The sequence below is a fragment of the Schistocerca nitens genome, chromosome 10, assembly GCF_023898315.1.
Source record: "Schistocerca nitens isolate TAMUIC-IGC-003100 chromosome 10, iqSchNite1.1, whole genome shotgun sequence".
Lineage (NCBI taxonomy): Eukaryota > Metazoa > Arthropoda > Insecta > Orthoptera > Acrididae > Schistocerca > Schistocerca nitens.
The window spans coordinates 154,946,633-154,970,209 of record NC_064623.1 but is presented as its reverse complement, the minus strand read 5'-3'; the positions used below and the strand labels follow the sequence as shown (position 1 = coordinate 154,970,209).

The 23,577-nt window shown below is 45.3% G+C and overlaps 1 protein-coding gene across 1 annotated transcript in view; it reads left to right on the top strand.

Moving 5' to 3' along the window:
* The window catches only part of LOC126209954 (serine/threonine-protein kinase MARK2-like), a 549,374-nt gene that overhangs the window by 427,226 nt on the left and 98,571 nt on the right, over positions 1-23,577 (top strand). Inside the window, exons 4-7 of the mRNA XM_049939069.1 lie at positions 409-524; positions 3,762-3,932; positions 7,928-8,051; positions 13,403-13,605. Coding sequence (XP_049795026.1) covers positions 409-524; positions 3,762-3,932; positions 7,928-8,051; positions 13,403-13,605 — 614 coding nt within the window. The remainder of the gene's footprint in view (positions 1-408; positions 525-3,761; positions 3,933-7,927; positions 8,052-13,402; positions 13,606-23,577) is intronic.

Sequence of the window (23,577 nt, the reverse complement as noted above, 5' to 3'; positions counted from 1 at the left end):
GGCCTCAGCGACGGACATCGATACCTCTCCTCAGTGCAGCACTCCGTGAAGAATGGGCTGCCATTCCCCAAGAAACCATCCAGCACCTGACTGAACGTATGCCTGCGAGAGTGGAAGCTGTCCACAAGGCTAATGGTGGGCCAACACCATATTGAATTTCAGCTTTACTGATGGAGGACGCCACGAACTTGTCAGTCTCAGCCAGGTGTCCGGATACTTTTGATCACATAGCACTTAAATGTCAATTGCAGAGTAATCATGTAGATGTAGACACACACACACACACACACACACACACACACACACACACACGCCTTGTCAGACATGTATTGTTATGTATAAATAAAGTAATACAGTGGTGGGTTTCGGCGGCTGGACTCACGGATGTGGTTACTGCTTGTTTTGCAGACTACATCGCGAGGTTCGGCCGGATGTCGGAGTCGGCAGCGCGGCGCAAGTTCTGGCAGATCCTGTCCGCCGTGGAGTACTGCCACAACAAGCGGGTGGTGCATCGGGACCTCAAGGTGGGTGGCCTGCACGCCGCAGTCACAGCGCGCGGCAGTCATAACTGCCAGCTGGCTCCTCAGTGTACAGACTGTCCCAGGCGCAAGGACCAGTCTCCAGGAATATGGTGGGGACCACCATTAGAAGCAAAACAGTCTAGTAAAGATGGGCTCTGTGCCCCCGTCAGAGATTCGAGTCCCCCTCGTGTGTGTGTGTGTGTGTGTGTGTGTGTGTGTGTGTGTGTCTACATCTACATGATTACTCTGCAATTCACATTTAAATGCTTGGCAGAGGGTTCACCGAACCACAATCATACTGTCTCTCTACCATTCCACTCCCGAACAGCGCGCGGCAAAAACGAACACCTAAACCTTTCTGTTCGAGCTCTGATTTCTCTTATTTTATTTTGATGATCATTCCTACCTATGTAGGTTGGGCTCAACAAAATATTTTCGCATTCGGAAGAGAAAGTTGGTGACTGAAATTTCGTAAATAGATCTCGCCGCGACGAAAAACGTCTTTGCTGTAATGACTTCCATCCCAACTCGCGCATCATATCTGCCACACTCTCTCCCCTATTACGTGATAAAAGAAAACGAGCTGCCCTTTTTTGCACCCTTTCGCTGTCCTCCGTCAATCCCACCTGGTAAGGATCCCACACCGCGCAGCAATATTCTAACAGAGGACGAACGAGTGTAGTGTAAGCTGTCTCTTTAGTGGACTTGTTGCATCTTCTAAGTGCCCTGCCAATAAAACGCAACTTTGGCTCGCCTTCCCCACAATATTATCAATGTGGTCTTTCCAACTGAAGTTGTTCGTAATTTTAACAGCCACGTACTTAGTTGAATTGACAGCCTTGAGAGTTGAATTGACAGCCTTGAGAATTGTACTATTTATCGAGTAATCGAATTCCAACGGATTTCTTTTGAAACTCATGTGGATCACCTCACACTTTTCGTTATTTAGCGTCAACTGCCACCTGCCACACCATACTGCAATCTTTTCTAAATCGCTTTGCAACTGATATTGGTCTTCGGGTGACCTTACTAGACGGTAAATTACAGCATCATCTGCGAACAAACTAAGAGAACTGCTCAGATTGTCACCCAGGTCATTTATATAGATCAGGAACAGCAGAGGTCCCAGGACGCTTCCCTGGGGAACACCTGATATCACTTCAGTTTTACTCGATAATTTACCGTCTATTACTACGAACTGCGACCTTCCTGACAGGAAGTCACGAATCCAGTCGCACAACTGAGACGATACCCCATAGGCCCGCAGCTTGATTAGAAGTCGCTTGTGAGGAACGGTGTCAAAAGCTTTCCGGAAATCTAGAAATAAGGAATCAATTTCAGCTCCCCTGTCGATAGCGGCCATTACTTCGTGCGAATAGAGCTAGCTGCGTTGCACAAGAACGATGTTTTCTGAAACCATGCTGATTACTTATCAATAGATCGTTCCCTTCGAGGTGATTCATAATGTTTGAATACAATATATGCTCCAAACCCCTACTGCAAACCGACGTCAATGATATAGGCCTGTAGTTCGATGGATCACTCCTACTACCCTTCTTAAACACTGGTGCGACCTGCGCAATTTTCCAATCTGTAGGTACAGATCTCTCGGTGAGCGAGCGGTTGTACACTCCTGGAAATTGAAATAAGAACACCGTGAATTCATTGTCCCAGGAAGGGGAAACTTCATTGACACATTCCTGGGGTCAGATACATCACATGATCACACTGACAGAACCACAGGCACATAGACACAGGCAACAGAGCATCCACAATGTCGGCACTAGTACAGTGTATATCCACCTTTCGCAGCAATGCAGGCTGCTATTCTCCCATGGAGACGATCGTAGAGATGCTGGATGTAGTCCTGTGGAACGGCTTGCCATGCCATTTCCACCTGGCGCCTCAGTTGGACCAGCGTTCGTGCTGGACGTGCAGACCGCGTGAGACGACGCTTCATCCTGTCCCAAACATGCTCAATGGGGGACAGATCCGGAGATCTTGCTGGCCAGGGTAGTTGACTTACACCTTCTAGAGCACGTTGGGTGTCACGGGATACATGCGGACGTGCATTGTCCTGTTGGAACAGCAAGTTCCCTTGCCGGTCTAGGAATGGTAGAACGATGGGTTCGATGACGGTTTGGATGTACCGTGCACTATTCAGTGTCCCCTCGACGATCACCAGTGGTGTACGGCCAGTGTAGGAGATCGCTCCCCACACCATGATGCCGGGTGTTGGCCCTGTGTGCCTCGGTCGTATGCAGTCCTGATTGTGGCGCTCACCTGCACGGCGCCAAACACGCATACGACCATCATTGGCACCAAGGCAGAAGCGACTCTCATCGCTGAACACGACACGTCTCCATTCGTCCCTCCATTCACGCCTGTCGCGACACCACTGGAGGCGGGCTGCACGATGTTGCGGCGTGAGCGGAAGACTGCCTAACGGTGTGCGGGACCGTAGCCCAGCTTCATGGAGACGGTTGCGAATGGTCCTCGCCGATACCCCAGGAGCAACAGTGTCCCTAATTTGCTGGGAAGTGGCGGTGCGGTCCCCTACGGCACTGCGTAGGATCCTACGGTCTTGGCGTGCATCCGTGCGTCGCTGCGGTCCGGTCCCAGGTCGACGGGCACGTGCACCTTCCGCCGACCACTGGCGACAACATCGATGTACTGTGGAGACCTCACGCCCCACGTGTTGAGCAATTCGGCGGTACGTCCACCCGGCCTCCCGCATGCCCACTATACGCCCTCGCTCCAAGTCCGTCAACTGCACATACGGTTCACGTCCACGCTGTCGCGGCATGCTACCAGTGTTAAAGACTGCGATGGAGCTCCGTATGCCACGGCAAACTGGCCGACACTGACGGCGGCGGTGCACAAATGCTGCGCAGCTAGCGCCATTCGACGGCCAACACCGCGGTTCCTGGTGTGTCCGCTGTGCCGTGCGTGTGATCATTGCTTGTACAGCCCTCTCGCAGTGTCCGGAGCAAGTATGGTGGGTCTGACACACCGGTGTCAATGTGTTCTTTTTTCCATTTCCAGGAGTGTATATGATTGCTAAGTAGGGAGCTATTGTATCAGCGTAATCTGAAAGGAACCTAATCGGTATACAATCTGGACCTGAAGACTTGCCCGTATCAAGCGATTTGAGTTGCTTCGCAACCCAGAAGGTATCTACTTCTAAGAAACCTTGATGGTACGTTTGTGGTAAGATATACGTGTGTGGTGTGTTTGCAGGCGGAGAACCTGCTGCTGGACGCGAACATGAACATAAAGATCGCGGACTTCGGCTTCAGCAACTACTTCACCCCGGGCGAGACGCTGAGCACGTGGTGCGGCTCTCCGCCCTACGCCGCGCCAGAGGTGTTCGAGGGCAAGCGCTACGTGGGGCCCGAGATAGACATCTGGGTGAGTGAGTGTCCCAGCCGGGCTGCGGTGCCAATTCCTTGTTTGTTCACAGCAGCGCAAAGTGATGCAGATGCTTTCTTCTCCTGTCTTACAAAATAATAAGTACGAACTTCCAGCATGCTGGAATAGCTGCGGGTCAGCAACTTCTACATCTACATACATAATACGCAATCCACCATACGGTGCGTGGAGGAGGGTACCTCGTACCACAACTAGCATCTTCTCCCCTGTTCCACTCCCAAACAGAACGAGGGAGAAATAACTGCCTATATGCCTGTGTACAAGCCCTAATCTCTCTTATCTTATATTTGTGGTCTTTCCGCGAAATGTAAGTTGGCGACAGTAAAATTGTACTGCGATTCACGAAAAGAACGCCTCCTTTCCTTTAGAGACTCCCACCCGAGTTCCTGAAGCATTTCCTAAGCACGCACGTGATGATCAAACCTACCAGTAACAAATCTAGCAGCCCGCCTCTGAATTGCTTCTATGTCCTCCCTCAATCCGACCTGATAGGGATCCCAAACGCTCGAGCAGTACTCAAGAATAGGTCGTATTAGTGCCTTATAAGCGGTCTCCTTTACAGATGAACCACATCTTCCCAGAATTATACCAGTGCACCGAAGACGGCTATCCGCCTTCCCCACAACTGCCATTACATGCTTGTCCCACTTCGTATCGCTCTGCAGTGTCACGCTGAAATATTTAATCGACGTGACTGTGTCAAGCGCTACACTACTAATGGAGTATTCAAACAATGCGGGATTCTTTTTCCTATTCATTAATTTACTCTTATCTATATTTAGAGTTAGCTGCCATTCTTTACACCAATCACAAATCCTGTCCAAGTCATCTTGTATCCTCCTACAGTCACTCAACGACGACACCTTCCCGTACACCACAGCATCATCAGTAAACAGCCGCACATTGCTATCCACCCTATCCAAAAGATCATTTATGTAGATAGAAAATAACAGCGGACCTACCACACTTCCCTGGGGCACTCCAGATAATGCCATCACCTCCGATGAACACTCACCATCGAGGACAACGTACTGGTTCTATTACTTAAGAAGTGTTCGAGCCACTCACATATTTAGGAACCAATCCCATATGCTCGTACCTTAGTTAGGAGTGTGCAGTGGGGCACAGAGTCAAACGCTTTCCGGAAGTCAAGGAATATGGCATCCGTCTGATACACTTCATCCATGGTTCGCAAGATATCGTGTGAAAAAAGGGCGAGTTGCGTTTCGCAGGAGCGATGTTTTCTAAAGCCGTGTTGATGCATGGACAGCAACTTCTCTGTCTCAAGGAAATTCATTATATTCGAACTGAGAATATGTTCGGGAATCTGGCAACAAACCGATGTTAAGGATATTGGTCTATAATTTTGAGGATCCATCCTTCTACCCTTCTTGTATACAGGCGTCACCTGCGCTTTTTTCCAGTCGCTCGGGACTTTACGTTCTGCAAGAGATTCGCGATAAATGCAAGCTAAGAATGGAGCCAATGTAGTACTCTCTGTAAAACCGAATTGGAATACTATCAGGACCTGGCGATTTATTTAATTTTTTAACCCATTCAGCTGCTTCACAACCCCAGGAATGTCTATCACTATGTCCTCCATACGAGAATCTGTACGAGACTCAAACGGCGGTACGTTTGTACGATCCTCCTGCGTGAAAGATTTCTCAAATGCTGAATTTAAAATGTCAGCTTTCGTTTTGCTGTCTTCCGTTGCCAGGTCAGACTGATCAGTGAGTGACTGGATGGAAGCCTTCGACCCGCTTACCGATTTTACGTAAGACCAGAATTTCCTTGGGTTTTCAGCAAGACCTTTTGCCAAGGTATGACGGTGGCAGTGGTTGGATGCTTCGCGCATCGCTCTTTTTACAGCAGCACGAATCTCTACTAACTTTTGCCTGTCCTCATTCTCCCGATCTTTCTTGTACCGCGAGTGCAACTGCCTTTGCTTCCTGAACATTCTCCGAATTGCGCTGTTAAACCACGGTGGGTCTTTTCCGACCGTAACCCACTTTTTCGGGACATACTTGTCCAATGCGTGATTTACAATGTGTTTATAATTTGCCCATAATTCTTCGACGTCCATCGTACCGGAAGTAAATGAAGTCGATTCATTTACTAAGTGGGATGCTAACAACTGCTTACCTGCTCTTTCTAGTAAGGATACTCTCCTAGCCTTCTTGACCGACTTTTTAACTTTCGTAACCATAGTCGTAATGACAACATCATGATCACTAATCCCTGTCTCAACACTGACACTGTACGATGAAAACCAGTCCAGAGCTGCAAATTTCATTTTTTTTTATTCACTCGATGACTGGTTTCAGGCCGGCTCCCATTTTCAAATCATCGCAACACAGTCAAAAATTGTATTTCCGAAAATGCAAAGAAGTGTCAAAAATGCGCTAAACTGTTCGTTTGCACATTTTTTTACATGTTTTTGCATTTTCGGATATACCAGTTTTGACTATGTTACGATGGTTTGAGAGTGGGTCCCGGCCTGAAACTACTCATCGAGTGAATAAAAAAGTTAAACTTGCAACTTTGGACTGCTTTTTCGTTGTACTCAAAATAATAAGTGACAGAAGTGTTTACTTATCCTGCCTGCGAAAAACTTTTAATCGTTGTTGTTGTTGTTGTGGTCTTCAGTCATGAGATTGGTTTGATGCAGCTCTCCATGCTACTCCATCCTGTGCAAGCCTCTTCATCTCCCAGTACCTACTGCAACCTTATGAATCTGCTTGGTGTATTCATCTCCTGGTCTCCCTCTACGATTTTTACCCTCCAAGCTACCCTCCAAATTGGTGATCCCTTGATGCCTCTCGTGGTCGTGCGGTAGTGTTCTCGCTTCCCACGCCCGGGTTCCCGGGTTCGATTCCCGGCGGGGTCAGGGATTTTCTCTGCCTCGTGATGACTGGGTGTCGTGTGATGTCCTTAGGTTAGTTAGGTTTAAGTAGTTCTAAGTTCTAGGGGACTGATGACCATAGATGTTAAGTCCGATAGTGCTCAGAGCCTTGATGCCTCAGATCATGTCCTACCAACCGATCCCTTCTTCTAGTCAAGTTGTGCCTCAAATTTCTCTTCTCCCCAATCCTATTCAATACCTCATCATTAGTTATGTGATCTACCCATCTAATCCTCAGCATTCTTCTGTAGCACCACATTTCAAAAGCTTCTATTCTCTTCCTGTCCAAACTATTTATCGTCCATGTTTCACTTCCATACATGGCTACATTCCATACAAATACTTTCATAAACTACTTCCTGACACTTAAATCTATACTCGATGTTAACAAATTTCTCGTCTTCAGAAACGCTTTCCTTGCCATTGCCAGTCTACATTTTATATCCTCTCTACTTCGACCATCATCAGTTATTTTGCTCCCCAAATAGTAAAACTCCTTTACTACTTTAAGTGTCTCATTTCCTAATCTAATTCTCTCAGCATCACCCGACTTAATTCTACTACATTCCATTATCCTCGTTTTGCTTTTGTTGCTGTTCATCTTATATACTCCTCTCAAGACACTGTCCATTCCATTCAACTGTTCCAAGTCCTTTGCTGTCTCTGACAGAATTACAATGTCATCGGCGAACCGCAAAGTTTTTATTTCTTCTCCATGGATTTTAATACCTACTTCGAATTTTTCTTTTGTTTCCTTTACTGCTTGCTCAATATAGAGATTGAATAACATCGGGGAGAGGCTACAACCCTTTCTTACTCCCTTGCCAACCACTGCTTCCCTTTCATGCCCCTCGACTATTATAACTGCCATCTGGTTTCTGTACAAATTGTAAATAGCCTTTCGGTCCCTGTATTTTACCCCTGCCACCTTCAGAATTTAATCGATAGGGATACCAATTTCTGTGTCTATTTTTGTATCCACTTTTGAAAAAAATGTCGTGAGTATGTGTGCTGCTGTCGAGTTCGTTGGGTGGTGTGTGGAGAGACGGTGGTGCCCCGCCTGTTGCAGAGCCTGGGCGTGGTGCTGTACGTTCTGGTTTGCGGCGCCCTGCCTTTCGACGGATCGAGCCTGCAGTCGCTCAGGGACCGGGTTCTGTCCGGCAGGTTTCGCATCCCTTACTTCATGAGCTCCGGTGAGTACCGCTGCCTGGCACTAACCGCTGCGTCCAGTATGAGCATCATTTTCCAGTGGGTAAGCACGCACAATGCACAGTCGTGCGTATTCAAGTACCTGGAGCTTCTGATGAACAAGATAATTTCTGATGTAACTCTTCAGGCTTTCCCGGCGAGATCGTGACATGTGGAGTAATCGGATCTACTGCCGTATGTTTGTGTCGCGCGGGCGCGGACGGCAAAGAGAGCACCCAGCGCCCTCTGGCCATAAATACTGGACAAGATCCTCCAACACGGCAGTCTCAGGTAGCACCCGAAGAAGGCAACGAGTTAAGTGGCCGAAATATTGTGCCAGAGTGACCCAAACATCCGGCAGTAGACCCGATTATTCCACATGTCACGATAATTTCTGTCTCTTGCTATTCCTTAAACTAACAAACAGGTTTTGCCAACACAGGAAACGTGTTAGAAGTTTACAGTTAGAAATTCTCAGGCAAATTGGTAAACTCTAGGAAAATAGGAGTAATCTACTGTACAATATGTATAGGAACCAAGAAGGAACGGTAAGTATGGAAGACCGAGAACGATGTGGTCGGATTAAAAACGGTGTAAGCCATCCGTCCCTGGAGTTCAGTTCATACATCAAAGAAAGTCCACTCATCATCCACAACAGAAAACAGGTGTAATTAAAAGTCTAGTGGACAGACCTAAAAGGATCTGGAGGCCGAGTTTAAACATCTAAAGCAGGCTTTGGTAAGAGTGGATACTCTAGTAAGGAAACTGATAAGAGTTTTGCAACATTGAACCAAATCAAAGGAAGATTCAGCGTTGCGATTAAAATTCGGGGTGAAAGTATACCAATGACAAGGTTCGCTGATGGCGTTGCTATTCTCAGTGAAAATGGATATGATTTGCAGCAAGTGTTGAATGGAATGAACAGTGTACTGAGTACAGAATATGGATTTAAGACAAACTGAATAGAGACAAATGTATCTGATGTTATTCAGATTACCGAAAACCCGGATAATCTCTCAATTTACAAACCTTTTATTTGGGCGTTATTTAAAGGCACATTTTTAGCCATAGCATGTAAATCAATTTTTTTAATCAGAGAACCCTGTTTAACAAAGCCTGAAATCCAATGCAAGTTATCTTGTGCGCGGTCGCATGTGATTGCTGGTGAAACACAGAAAGGATGTCTAGTCTTTTGTTAATTACTTCTTCTGTTATCTGTTCTGGAGTGGAGTCGAGGGAGAGCCTCGAGCGTTAGACTGGCCGCTCTAATTTAAACTCTCTAATTTTATAAAAAGTCACTGCGTACTGCAGGACGCATACTAGTAATTAAATAAGGAAATTTCCACTGCGCACGGACGAGATACCGACGTGCGGATAATCAACACATCACTAGTGATTAATATTGTATTCCCAGTGTAAGTAGCATAGTGCACTTCAGTAATTATAGTTATGAGTAACGCTACTTGTTATTAAATTTCACTATAATCCATGCTCCTAAAATTTCAACATTATATGTAAACTGTATTTTCAGTATTTATCTCATTTTAGCTCAGAAATAACGTGGCCTACTAACCTCCTCCTCACGGCGTCGAAATTCTCCGATGCCACCTTATCATGATAGTAAATATATTCATTGATTTTTTAAAAATATTTCCATCCATCTCAATTCAGTTCAACAAAAACTATACAAAAACCAAAATAATATAAATAATCATATTTACATACAAATATATATTTTTTAAAATTTAATTATTTACAACTAACAAGGAACACCACATGAGCAGGTTGATGGTTTGGCCGTGGGTAACCCGTTGAGTCCTACGATCGCCAATTTTTACATGGAAAAATTCGAACAATTAGCTCTAGAAGAGGTGAATAAGAAACCATGTCGATGACATCGATACGTGGATGATACATTTGTGGTTTGGTCACATGGCAAAAAATCTTTAGAGGAATTCTTTTGTTATTTAAATACATTAAATCCTAAAATCCATTTTACCATGGAAATGAAGGAAGACAATGCAATATCCTTCTTGGATGTCTTCGTTATGAGACAGACTGATGGCAGCTTGAAACATAAAGTCTTTCGGAAGGTTACACATAACTACAGATATTTGCACAAGGATTCCAGTCATCATCCACCACAGAAAAGAGGTGTAATTAAAAGTCTAGTGGACAGAGCTAAAAGGATCTGGACGCCGAGTTAAAACATCTAAAGCAGGCTTTTGGGAAGAATGGATACTCTAGTAAGCAAACAAATAGAGTTTTGCAACCGAATAACAGGAGGCCTAAGGACAACGATAGGACACAGCAATGGAAGAACACGGTTTCTCTACGGATCAAATCGGCAAGATTTTAAGGAAACATAACCCTCTACCGATTTTCAGACCAACTAAGAAAATAGGCCAAGCACTTCTTTCCGTTAAGGATAAATTTACCCCTCTGTACAAGTGGTGTATACATCATTCCGTGTACATGTGGTAAGGTCTACATTGGAACTACAAAGACGAGTGTGAGTACACGGTTGAAGGAACATAAAAGTCTTTGCCGACTAGGGAAAACAGGCAAGTCAGCCGTGGCGGAACATGCTCTTCAGTCGGGTGATCACATAGTGAAATTTTCGGAAACTGATGTTTTATGTACTATGACGAACTATTATCCACGGCTATATAGAGAAGCCATCCAAATATATAAACATGGGGATAATTTTAACAGAAAAGAAGAAACTATGAAACTCAGCTGTATATGGACAGTGGCGCTGCAGAATCGAAGTTTTTATCTTTGACGTATTATGATCGATAGTATATTTTATCCTTGACAAGGTTTATCTCCGCTACACGTGAAATACAGACCACGCCCACTTTCCACGGTATTTAGGTCGTTCTTTGACGCCCGACTCGTCAGTCGGCAAGACTCAGCACAACCAGGACGAAACGTCAGGGATAGAAGAGTTCCATGGGCCACGGCCATACAACCCGGATGATTTCTCGGGAGCTGAAACATCCGGTCGTGAAAGCTTTCATTGTATGAAGTGAAGTGTAAAAGTTTGTGTGATCAAGACCGGCCTGTAAAATTTTATGTTTCGCTTTACCATGACTGTTATTGACATTACACGACACAAGAAGTTTACTATTACCAGTCACTATTTAGAACAGTGACTTGTAGTTTCATGTAGTTTAAAATAAACTCTTTGCAAGACTTCTGTTGGTAGGTGGGCATCCAACTCTCGATACCACGCGCCGCCTCTCGATCTTAACCGCCACCCTGTCGATTTTAGCCGCTGCCCTCTCCTTTCTTTTGTATCCCGCCTGGAAGGCGGAGCGTGAGTCTGCTCCTGAAAACGGAAGGGTAGGCCGTATGTAGGAAGCTAGGAGGAGCAGGCAAGGTAGAACCAGTGCTGTTTTTCTGGGGGAACGCTGGGGGACGCGTACCCCTAAACTTTTTCGTCGACAAAAGTAATTTTTTTACGATGTTGAGAACTTGGAAGAGTGCCAAAGATTTATTTCACAGACGTAATTATTTCATTTTTTCGTGTTGGTAATTGCAATACGAATGATACCAGTGCAATTTTTGGTGGGAAAATCGATGTCATTGACTGATTCAAGCATTTCGAAGCTGCGACAACCGTTCTCGACAACTGAATCGCTGGCAGCCAGTTCGACAAGCATGCCCCACTAGTGGTGGGCGATGATAGTGCTAAACGGATATGCGTACGCTCAAATCGCATGCGTCATTTGAGGTGATGTAAAGTGAAGCGTTCGATACGACATTCTCTTGTATGTTTGTGTGTTTTTCGGCATCGCCTGCTTCATTTGAGCTAAGTGAACTGAAGAGTCCGCTACTATTTTTTTGGTAGTTAGACATGTTGTTGACGTCATGGCTAAAAGCAGACGGGTGGTATCCCATGCTTCAGTTATAACTAATTTTCGCTGCATTATAACCCATGTCGGAGAACCCTCTAACATTTTTTTTAGAAAAAAAAGCACTGGGTAGAACACTTGGTACTGCAATTAAAAGTGGTATTACTTAACTTTGGCTGAGATGAGCACGTATCATTGAAGTAACTGAAGTAACAAAGTCTGTAATGACTAGGCCCCCTATGAAATAAAAGCTAAGTTGCTTGGTCGTCGGCTCGGAATCAAATGGGCAGAATCTGGAGCGGCGCTCGTAGAGCTGCACAGCCCCGGCTAGAGGGCGCTGTCGTCGGTGTCGGTGTCGTAGTGCCAACCTAAGAACTTTTACCTTTGCCGTGGCATCGTAGCTATCGATACCACACTTTCTAAGTGCCTTCCTCTGATTTTAAGGGGTTAGGACGTCAAACGGGCCGACTTGGAGCAGGAGAGACACCAGAGGACATGTTAATTTTCACTGTCTATACTTTTACAAATAAATTCATAAAACTTTAACAGCATGACCAGGAAGGATTCAGGATTCACACTCATAGCCGTGGAAACTCAAAAATGTAACAAAACACATTTTTTAACATGTGAAATTTCATTTTTTCACTTACTACCGGCTGCATTCGTTGCTAACGGTACACTTTTCTTCCTAAGTAAGAGAGATTCTTCGATGACTTTCGCACAGCTTTCAAACCATAGTTACAGGTGTATGAAACTCTAGAAGTTACTTGATTTACGAAAAAATGGTGTATGAAACTTCATGTTTAGAAAAAGTCAAGTTTTATAGTTAATTATCTCAATTTTTCCACAGTTTTTAATAGATTTGGAAAACTCTAGAGTTTCATACACTTGTAACTACTGTTTGTATGATATTAAAAGCTCATCGAAGAATCTCTGTTACTTAGGAAGAAAAGTGTACCTATAGCAACAAATGCAGCCAGTAATAAGTAAAAAAATGATAAAATTTCACATGTAAAAAAAGGTATTTTGCTACGTTTTTGAACTTCCACTGCGGTGAGTGTGAGTCCTCAATCCTTCCGGGTCATGGTGACAAAGTTTTATGAATTTATTTGTAAAAGTATAGACAGTAGAAATTAAAATGTCCTGTGGTGACTCTCCTGCTCCAAGTCGGCCCGTTTGACGTCCTACCCCCCTTAAGTGCAACCCTCTCGATTCGACAGGGCGCCGTCCCAATAGTAGATGCCGTTCCCTCCGTGTTACAAGCACTCTGCCCTGGCGATTCTAAACACTCTCCTCTAGTGTGACTAGTCAAGCACACTCCTATCGTCAGACTAGACACTCTCCCCTTGTAGACCAAACACACACACCTCGTGAGTGTAAGGGGGGGGGGGAGAGAGGAAGGGGGGCTCGAGAGCCATCCTGGGCTACCGGGATTAAACTGGACCAGCAGCAACTGCGGACGGCGTCTTACAGTGTGTTGGTGGGATCTGTTGCAGACTGCGAGTCGCTGATCCGCAAGATGCTGGTGCTGGACCCGTGCCGGCGGTACACGGTGGAGCAGATCAAGCGCCACCGCTGGATGAGCGCCGAGGCGCCCCGGCTGCTGCCCAGCGGCGCGGGCGGCACCTCCTCCGAGCCCAACGAGCAGATCCTGCGCCTCATGCAGAGCCTCGGCATCGACGGCAACAAGACCCGAGAGGTGAGCGGCCGCCTCCCGCCTCACTGCACTACCGACCGTTGTGGCCGAGCGGTTCTAGGTGCTTCAGTCCGGAACCGCGCGACCGCTACGGTCGCAGGTTCGAATCCTGCCTCGGGCGTGGGTGTGTTGATGTCCTTAGGTTAGTTAGGTTTAAGTAGTTCTGACAAGGGGAGGCCACGACGTTTGGAACGCGGATTTACTTCAAACTTCGTACACTCGTAGTACTCCATTAGGATAACAAAATGTGAAAGCCAGGGATCTCCAAACTTTTTAGTCCGCGGGCCACATTGACTCCTCCACGAAGTCATAAGGGCCAAGAGCTACCTAGTGGGATTAAAGCACCCTAGCTCTCCATGATCACCGTAATGTAAGGCTAAAGGAAAGATGAAATCGCAAAAAATATAAGCTAGCACTGAAACGAACTACGATTTTATGGTGTCACCGCCAGACACCACACTTGCTAGGTGGTAGCCTTTAAATCGGCAGCGGTCCGTTAGTATACGTCGGACCCGCGTGTTGCCATTGTCAGTGATTGCAGACCGAGCGCCGCCACACGGCAGGTCTAGAGAGACGTCCTAGCACTCGCCCCAGTTGTACAGACGACTTTGCTAGCGATGCTACACTGACAAATACGCTCTCATTTGCCGAAACGATAGTTAGCTTATCCTTCAGCTACGTCATTTGCTACGACCTAGCAAGGCGCCATTACCAGTTTATATTGAGATTGTAATTATGTATCATCAAGAGCGATGTTCTCCAATTATGGATTAAAGTTAAGTATTCCAGAAGCTATGTACTATTTTTGGCTACTATAATTACTTTACCTTGTTCCAGACCTCACGCCAGTCTGCGTGAGCTTAAACGCGTGCATTTCGGCCTCCTCTAGCAACACGGTGTTGGCTCTTCTGTCAACACAACAGATTTTTATTTAATTACATAATTTTGATTGGTGGACGTACCTGACCGAAATTCTCGCGTATTTTATTCTGGCGAATTTCACCGACAAAAAAGTGTGTCACTGCACATTCTTCACGAAAGCGTCCTGCAAAGTTAACGAAATCTCAAAATCATTGTTAGTAACACTATTACTGCAAGACGTAACAGAGGTAGAGTATGTCAACGCATTGTTATTTCAAGCGGCGCAACAATAAGTTTTGTTATGTAGTCTTGTAGCGAGTAGCATAGCCAATGTCGCGGTGTATTGGTCACGATAGGCCTCGAAACTCAATTGTTGGCAGTGTAGGTACCACCTAAAATATTTGGCGGGCCGGATACCGGGGGTGTCCGGCCAGCTAACGCGGGCCGGTTTGCTGGCCCTCGCGGGACGGTTTCGGCCCGCGGGCCGTAGTTTGGAGACCCCTGGTGTAAGCAATAGCGCGTACTTCTCAAGCGTTATTGAGAAAATAGCGGGATAATTTCTGTCAAATATATACCTGCGTGTGGCCATTTTTACCATGAAGCGGCGGCAGCCGAGTGGATAGCGTTCAAGCCCCGTAATCGCTGGATCGAGTCCCGTTCGTCAGTTTTTTTAATTTCTAACCCAGTCATTTTCTTTGCTATTTAAATTACAATTGATACAATGGGAAAAATACGTGTAATTGGATGAACTTTTAATAAATTTATAATGTTATTTGGCAGTGTAGAAATTTTTGTCATCACAAATAATATAATTTTCATAACTATCGACTAGTAAACGACCAAACGCATAAAGTGATACTGAAAATGTACGCTTGTCGGTGTCTTCAAAACTGTTCGTATTTAACCGAAAAAGAACGAGAAATTGCTTCTCGTGAAGACGCTATTAAAATACACTCGATACTGCATGACCAGTTATCAGCGCCGATATTGAGGAAATGCTACGTTGTGCATGGTTTGCTTCCAAATTATCAGCTGAAAGAGAGGTTTTTGAAAATGTTATCGAGGTTCGTTTTTCCACGGAAAACCTCAAAAGACCTTGCATATGCGGAAACAGCATTTATTCAATGCAGCTGATGCCGTTTAACTTTGTTTTCCATGTTTCTACGAAAAATACCATCCTGCCATTCTACTCGTAATGTCGGAAGCGATGATTAATTGTACATCTTTCGAAAGCCGTCCGTGCCGGTCAAAACTTGGAGTTAACAAGTACTTTCGGGCTCCATCCAGGCATAAGGGATTTCTCTAATTACGGACAAGCGTACATTTTCAGTATCATTTTATGCGTTAGGTCGTTTACTAGTCGATATTTATGAATATTATATTATTTGTGATAATAATTTATAGACTGCCAAATAACATTGTAAATTTAATAAAAGTTATTACACGTATTTTTCCCATTATATCAATTGTAATATAAATAGTAACGAAAGCGATCCAGCGATTACCGGGCTTGAACGCTACCCACTCGGCTGCCGCCGTTTCCTCGCAAGAATGGCCACGCACAGGTATATATTTGACGACCGAAAATATTTTGCGATTTTCTCAATAACGCTTGAGAAGTACGCTCTACTGCTTACACATTTTGTTATCCTAATGGAGTACTACGAGTGTACGAAGTTTGAAGTAAATCCGCGTTCCAAGCGTCGTGGCCTCCCCTTGTAAGTTCTAGGGGAGTGATGACCTCAGATGTTAAGTCCAATAGTCTTCAGAGCCATACCGACCGGTTATTGCCTGTTAGTACGCAGTTACTACACCCTGCGAGCACTGTCTGAGACTGCGTTTGTAAGCAAAATCTGCATTTCTCGAAGTGCAACTGTCAATTGTTACCTCGCGCTTGAGACTGAACTAGCAATGTTGATGTTTAAAAAAAATATCGGGATCCGAAAAATCGATTTTAAAAAAAATTACCATAGCTAGCTATCAGGTATATCGGGAAAGGGAACGATATACGAGGGGGAACCCAAAAGAAACCGGACCCCGAGGGCGCTTCCACTAGTGTAGGTAGTGCAGGGTTTTCACGCTAGATGGTGTCAGTAAGAGACGTTCATGAAACAGCTGTGCAGACGGCGTCAGTGTAGAACTGAACGTGCGAGTGTGGTATTGTGTTTCTCTGACTGTTGGCGGGTTACCTCTGCGAAGTCGTCATGGCAACTTTAAAAGAACAAAGAGTGTGTGTGAAATTTTGTTTCCTGCTTAAAAAAACTGCAACGGAGACACACCAAATGCTTCAGGAAGCTTTCCAGGACGACGCTATGAGCCGCACACAGGTTTTCGAGTGGTTTGGGCGCTTTAAACGTGGTGAGATGTGTGTTGAAGACCGAGCTCGTTCTGGACGCCCTTCAACATCGCTAAATGAGGAGAACATTGAAAAGGTCCGCCAAAAGATCAACGAGGATCGTCGCCAAACGATCGACCAAATTTCAGCAGAGACAGGAATCAGTTCGAGCTCGTGCCAGCGGATTTTGAGTGAGGATTTGCACATGAGACGTGTTGCTGCTAAATTTGTTTCGCGCCTTCTCACACAGGAGCAAAAAACCATCCGCATGAATGTGTGTCAGGACTTGAAAACAGTGATCCAAACTTCTTGAACAAAGTCATTACAGGGGATTAGAGTTGGTGTTACGGGTATGACCCAGAAACCAAGTAAGCGTCAAGCCAGTGGAGGACTCCCAACTCTCTCAGACCAAAAAAAGCAATGCAAGTGAGGTCAAATGTGAAGACGATGATCATTGTCTTTTTTGATGTTCGTGGAATTGTGCATCGGGAATTCGTACCCCTGGCCAGACTGTTAACCAGCACTTGGATGTTTTAAGGCGTCTGCGAGAGGATGTGAGGAGAAACACCCGGAACTTTGGCGATCAGGTGACTGGTTTCTGCATCACAACGCTCCAGCACACACGGCCTTACGAGTGACCCACTATTTGGCATCTCAGAGGTGGTCTGTCGTTCCCCACGCTCCGTATTCGCCGGACCTAGCGCCGTGAGACTTTTTCCTATTTCCACGAATGAAAAAAACGCTAAAAGGGGAGCGTTGTGACGATGTGGAGGCGGTTAAAACGGCTTCGCAAAGGGTACTGGACAATATCAAACTTGAAGAGTTCCAAACATGGTTCCAACAGTGGGAAAAGAGACTTGACAAGTGCATTGCATGTAATGGAGAGTATTTTGAAGGTGACTGAAGTAATTTTGTAAAAAGGTTCATCAATAAATTTTTTATGAGAACAATCCGGTTTCTTTTGGGTCCCCCCTCGTATTGACGGAAAAACATGGATGAAGTAAACTACAAAAACATTGATATTTCAAAAAACATTATCGATTTCAATATATCGAAAAAGAAACCGTACACTATGTGATCAAAAGTATCCGGACACCTGGCTGAAAATGAATTAAAAGTTCGTGGCGACCTCCATCGGTATTGCTGGAATTCAATATGGTGTTGGCTCACCCTTAGCCTTGATGACAGCTTCCACTCTCGCAGGCATACGTTCAGTCAGGTGCTGGAAGGTTTCTTGGGGAATGGCAGCCCATTCTTCACGGAGTGCTGCACTGAGCAGAGGTATCGATGTCGGTTGGTGAGGCTGGGCACGAAGACGCCGTTCCAAAACATCCCAAACGTGTCCTATAGGATTCAGGTCAGGACTCTGTCTAGGCCAGTCCATTACAGGGACGTTATTGTCGTGTAACCACTCCGCCAGAGGCCGTGCCTTATGAACAGGTGCTCGATCGTGTTGAAAGACGCAATCGCCATCCCCAGATTGCTCTTCAACAGTGGGAAGCAAGAAGGTGCTTAAAACATTAATGTAGGCCTCTGGTGTGATAGTGAGACGCAGAACAACAAGGGGTGGGACAACCATACCATACCATAACACCACCGCCTCCGAATAGTTCTGTTGGCACTACACACGCTGGCAGATGACGTTCACCGGGCATTCGCCTTACCCACACCCTGCCATTGCATCGCCACATTGTGTACAGTGATTTATCACTCCAAAAAACGTTTTTCCACTGTTCAATCATCCAATGTTTACGCTCCTTACACCAAGCGAGGCGTTGTTTGGCATTTACTGGCGTGATGTGTGGCTTTTGAGCAGCCGCTCGACCATGGAATCAAAGTTTTCTCCCCTCCCGCCTAACTGTCATAGTACTTGCAGTGGATCCTGATGCAGTTTGAAATTCTTGTGTGATGGTCTGGATAGGTGTCTACCTATTACACATTACGACCCTCTTCAACTATCGCCGGTCTCTGTCAGACAACAGACGAAGAGGCCTGTACGCTTTTGTGCTGTACGTGTCACTTCACGTTTCCACTTCACCATCACATCGGAAACAATGGACCTAGGTATGTTTAGAAGTGTGCAAATCTCGCGTACAGACATAGGGCACAAGTGACATCCAATCACCTGACCACGTTCGTGAGTTCCGCGGAGCGCCCCATTCTGCTCTCTCACGACGTCTGATGACTTCTGAGGTTGCTGATGTGGAGTACCTGGCAGTAGAAGGCAGCACAATGCTCCTAAGATGAAAAACGTATTTTTTGGGGATGTGTGGATACTTTTGATCACGTAGTTTATATGGACAGTACAAATGACGATGTACCTAGCTATAAAAATATCGGCTGTGCGTGTAAATGTACTGCCAGTTTTAGAGCTGTTTGTTTAAGGTTTTATAATTAGATATTCTGTACATCAACAGGCTAGCTGCCTGTTTATCCCCCTTAAAGAAATAAACGAAAGGAAAATCATTCACGTTCACGCTTGGCTATAACCACTTTGCTAACATGGTAACAACATGTAAGTGGCACAACGAAAGGTGTCCGTTGGTGCCGTCGTTCGGTTTCGTCACATATTGGATTTGTCTGGAACACTTCATGCCGACTTCCCTCTTTATTTTCATTTCTGCAAACGCCAGCGACCTAGCAGCTGTAATGTCAAAATTGCATGCTGAAGCTAAACGTTGCAGTTTCTGTTAGTAGCGCCGAGCGCCGATTACGTCAGCATTTCCCCCTCAAACATATTCGCCCACCTCATGGACCAATCTTGTAATTTAGATTTTTGTTCATCGTTTTCAACAACTGCTTTTGAAGAATGCGAATGTGAAGAAATAGCACAATAGTTGCGTTAAAAACTTATTTGTTGCAACTGGTGCGCTATTTCTTCACATCGGAAATCTTGTTATTCCGTTCACACTGCCATCAGCCTGTGCTATTGGACTACTTCCTTGTGCCACCTATACTTTATCAGACGGCCGAAGAGAGATATTGGACGTAATGAAACCTTCACGCAGTCAAATTGTGTTCTACTACAATTTCAACAGAACAGTTTCAAATATTTACCCGGTATTGTTATTTCGACGTAGATATATCGAGAAAAGTATTATCGGCGATATTTTTTAATACCTTTTGGACAAAATATCGATATATCAATATTTTATTAACGGACCTAGACTGAACGCGCTCTGGACTCACTAAGACACACATTTAGTACTCTCATTGAATTCTCTTCTCAATCCTAGTTTGGATTTGTATTTGGGCTGCGCTCTGGGTTTTGTTTGGATGGGATCTGGTTTTAGTGAGGTTTGGGTTCAGTGGCACTCTTTGTGAGTCTGAGACAGACACCTACATCCACATGCTGCAAAGAAGGTTCCCCACAACACACGGTCTCTTTCAGCGGGCAATAAGTGAAATATATATATATATATATATATATATATATATATATATATATAATATAGCAATAAGAGACTAAGAACAATGGGGACAACTAAACGCACTCGAAAGGAACACACAAGCGCCTGCGGACACGACATGACAGACATGCGTATGTGCAACGTAACAACAATCTCCAAAGGATGGACAGCGACACTCACACTGACAGCGGAAAAAGTGAAACAGAAGACGAACAGCAAGAGGAAGACGAGATGTAATAATAAATAAGAATAGGGTGCTGGCGATCTAGCCAAGAAAACACCGAGTGCAGTACACGGAAGAACACCTGAATTTAATACATGGGATTAGGAACACTATTTCCCTACAACTAACCAACCTTTTTTGTAATTACCAATTAAATTCGCCAACAATCGTGTAATTGAGATGTTTCGTTTTATTTTGACTACCAGTTTCGGCATTCCACATGCCATCTTCAGGCCCCATGCCCATATCTCAAAATAAACGATACTGTCATACAGTGCCATATATTCCTCGATGTCGTGAATTCAGTACCATATCCCAAGGGATTCATTCAAAGACTCGATTGCGACTGCTATGACACTATCTGACAATATTGTGTATTTTTGAGAAATGGATATGGGTCCTGAAGATAGCATAGTGGAATGCACGAAACTGCTAGTCAAAATAAATTAAAAGCAACATCTCAGTTGCACGGCTGGTGGAGAATTTCATTACTTCACCAGCCAATGTGCGCATGCCTTTGAAGGACCAGCAGAGACGGAAACCTTTTTGTTGTGACTGGCGGACGGCAGCTCGAAGAAACCATTTTGAGATATTCACCACCAGTCACAACCCGATGAGGTCACTAAGAAATTTCTCCTCTCTCCCGTCATCTTTTTATATTCTTCGTAAAACAACAAAATTTTATTTAAATTTCAGCTTTAAATTATTGTTATTTTAAAAAGTATTATTCTTGTAAAATGTTGTGGATAAAAACAAAAGGAAAGAAAACTACAAAAAAGATGAAAAATAAAAACTGTAATATGTACGACCTGTTTTATAACTTCAGGTAACAGGTCTATAGCAATAAGTAAATAAATAACTCTGGGTTGAGTTTGTGCTCTGGATTCATATTTGGCTGTGGGTTTGTTTGGTTGATCTGGGGTAGGAGGCCAAACTACGAGGTCATCGGTTCCATCAGGTTAGGGAAGGATGGGGAAGGAAGTCGACCGTGCCCAGCGTTTGCCCGAAGCGATTAAGGGAAATCACGTAAAACCTAAATCTACATCTACATTTATATGTGTAGGATAGTATGCAGATCTCAATGGTATGGTGACAGCGAATCATCAGCGTCGGTGCAGCCGAAATGTGTGAGCATGGATAGTTGGCGACCATATTATGTGACCAGTCTTCCTTCCACAGGCCTAACAGGACGGAACTATCCGCGTTTCTTGCGGCCGACTTTGCCTCCCCTGCTGGAAGAAGTCCCATTGATAATTCGAATGGTTCTGTGGCTGCTAAATGACGGTGCTCTAGCCCATTTCGCCGTTAACGTCCGGATGCGTCTCAGTCGCGTCTCCCCTGGTCCATGGATCGGACGAGGGGGTCCAGTTGCACGGCCTGCTCGTTGACCGGATCTCAACCCGCGCTATCTCAAAAGTATCGTGTATGCAGAGCCCATTTCGATGTGGAGACGCTGGAGCAGCGTATTCATGCCGCCTTTGACAGTGTTCGGATGAAGCCTGGCCGATGTGAACGAGTGAGACAGAACTCACAATGGCCTGAACACGCATGCGTTGAGGCACACGGAAACCATTTGCAACACATGCAGTAACTTTGGCTGCATGCGCGTACTAGGCTGCAGTCTTTGTGACAATGTATGGTTGAATAAATGGTCTCTAGCGTGGAAACCATGCATTTCCGGACATAAGTTCAAATGGCTCTGAGCACTATGCGACTTAACTTCGGAGGTCATCAGTCGCCTAGAACTTAGAACTAATTAAACCTGACTAACCTAAGGACATCACACACATCCATGCCCGAGGCAGGATTCGAACCTGCGACCGTAGCGGTCGCTCGGCTCCAGACTGTAGCGCCTAGAACCGCACGGCCACTACGGCCGGCTCATAAGTTCATGAGACCTTTTCTGTTCTGTATCCTCTCAACGGACAATCTCCAGAATTTGTACACAGTGGAAAAATCACCAAGTATACGTTTATAATTATGTGCATCTGTCCTGAGGTCCTTTTAGAAGTCTTTTGCGAGTGCTATACATCTACATTTATACTCCGCAAGCCACCCAACGGTGTGTGGCGGAGGGGACTTTATGTGCCACTGTCATAACCTCCCTTTCCTGTTCCAGTCGCGTATGGTTCGCGGCAAGAACGACTGGCGGAAAACCTCCGTGCGCGCTCGAATCTCTCTGATTTTACATTCGTGATCCCCTCGGGAGGTATAAGTAGGGGAAGCTTTTGTGCGCTGGCTGGCGTGAGGAGGGAACAGCTATACTGACGTGAGGTATGGAACATGACAAGGAATGAGAATTCAGAAAGCGGACGTAATTAGTTTGATACTTGACTTTAATCTATTAATGATTAACGTCGCTCTTGACGGTACATGAGTCACAATATTATCTGTTCAGAATACATTCTTCAAGATATTACTTCTAGTAACTGAATATGGCGCCTTGCTAGGTCGTAGCAAATGACGTAGCTGAAGGCTATGCTAACCTGTCGTCTCTGCAAATGAGAGTGTATGTAGACAGTGAACCATCGCTAGCAAAGTCGGCTGTACAACTGGGACGAGTGCTAGGGAGTATCTCTAGACTAGACTAGACCTGCCATGTGGCGGCGCTCGGTCTGCAATCACTGATAGTGGCGACACGCGGGTCCGACGTATACTAAAGGACCGCGGCCGATTTAAAGCCTGCCGCCTAGCAAGTGTGGTGTCTGGCGGTGACAGCACAGAAGCAATATAATCGATATCTCATCCAGAAACGCACCCTCTCGAAACCTGAACACCAAGCTACACCGCGATGCAGAGCGCCTCTCTTGCAGAGTCTGCCACTTGAGTTTGCTGAACATCTCCGTAACGCTGTCACGCTTACCAAATAACCCTGTGACGAAACGCGCCACTCTTCTTTTGATCTCCTCTATTTCGTCTGTCAACCCGACCTGGTATGGATCCCACACTGATGAGCAATACTCAAGTATAGGTCGAACGAGTGTTTTGTAAGCCAGCTCCTTTGTTGATGGACTACATTTTCTAACAAGGGAACCCCCCCCCCATCGCACCCCCCTCAGATTTAGTTATAACTTGGCACAGTGAATAGGCCTAGAAAAACTGAACACAGATCAATCGAGAAAACATGAAGAAGTTGTGTAGAACTA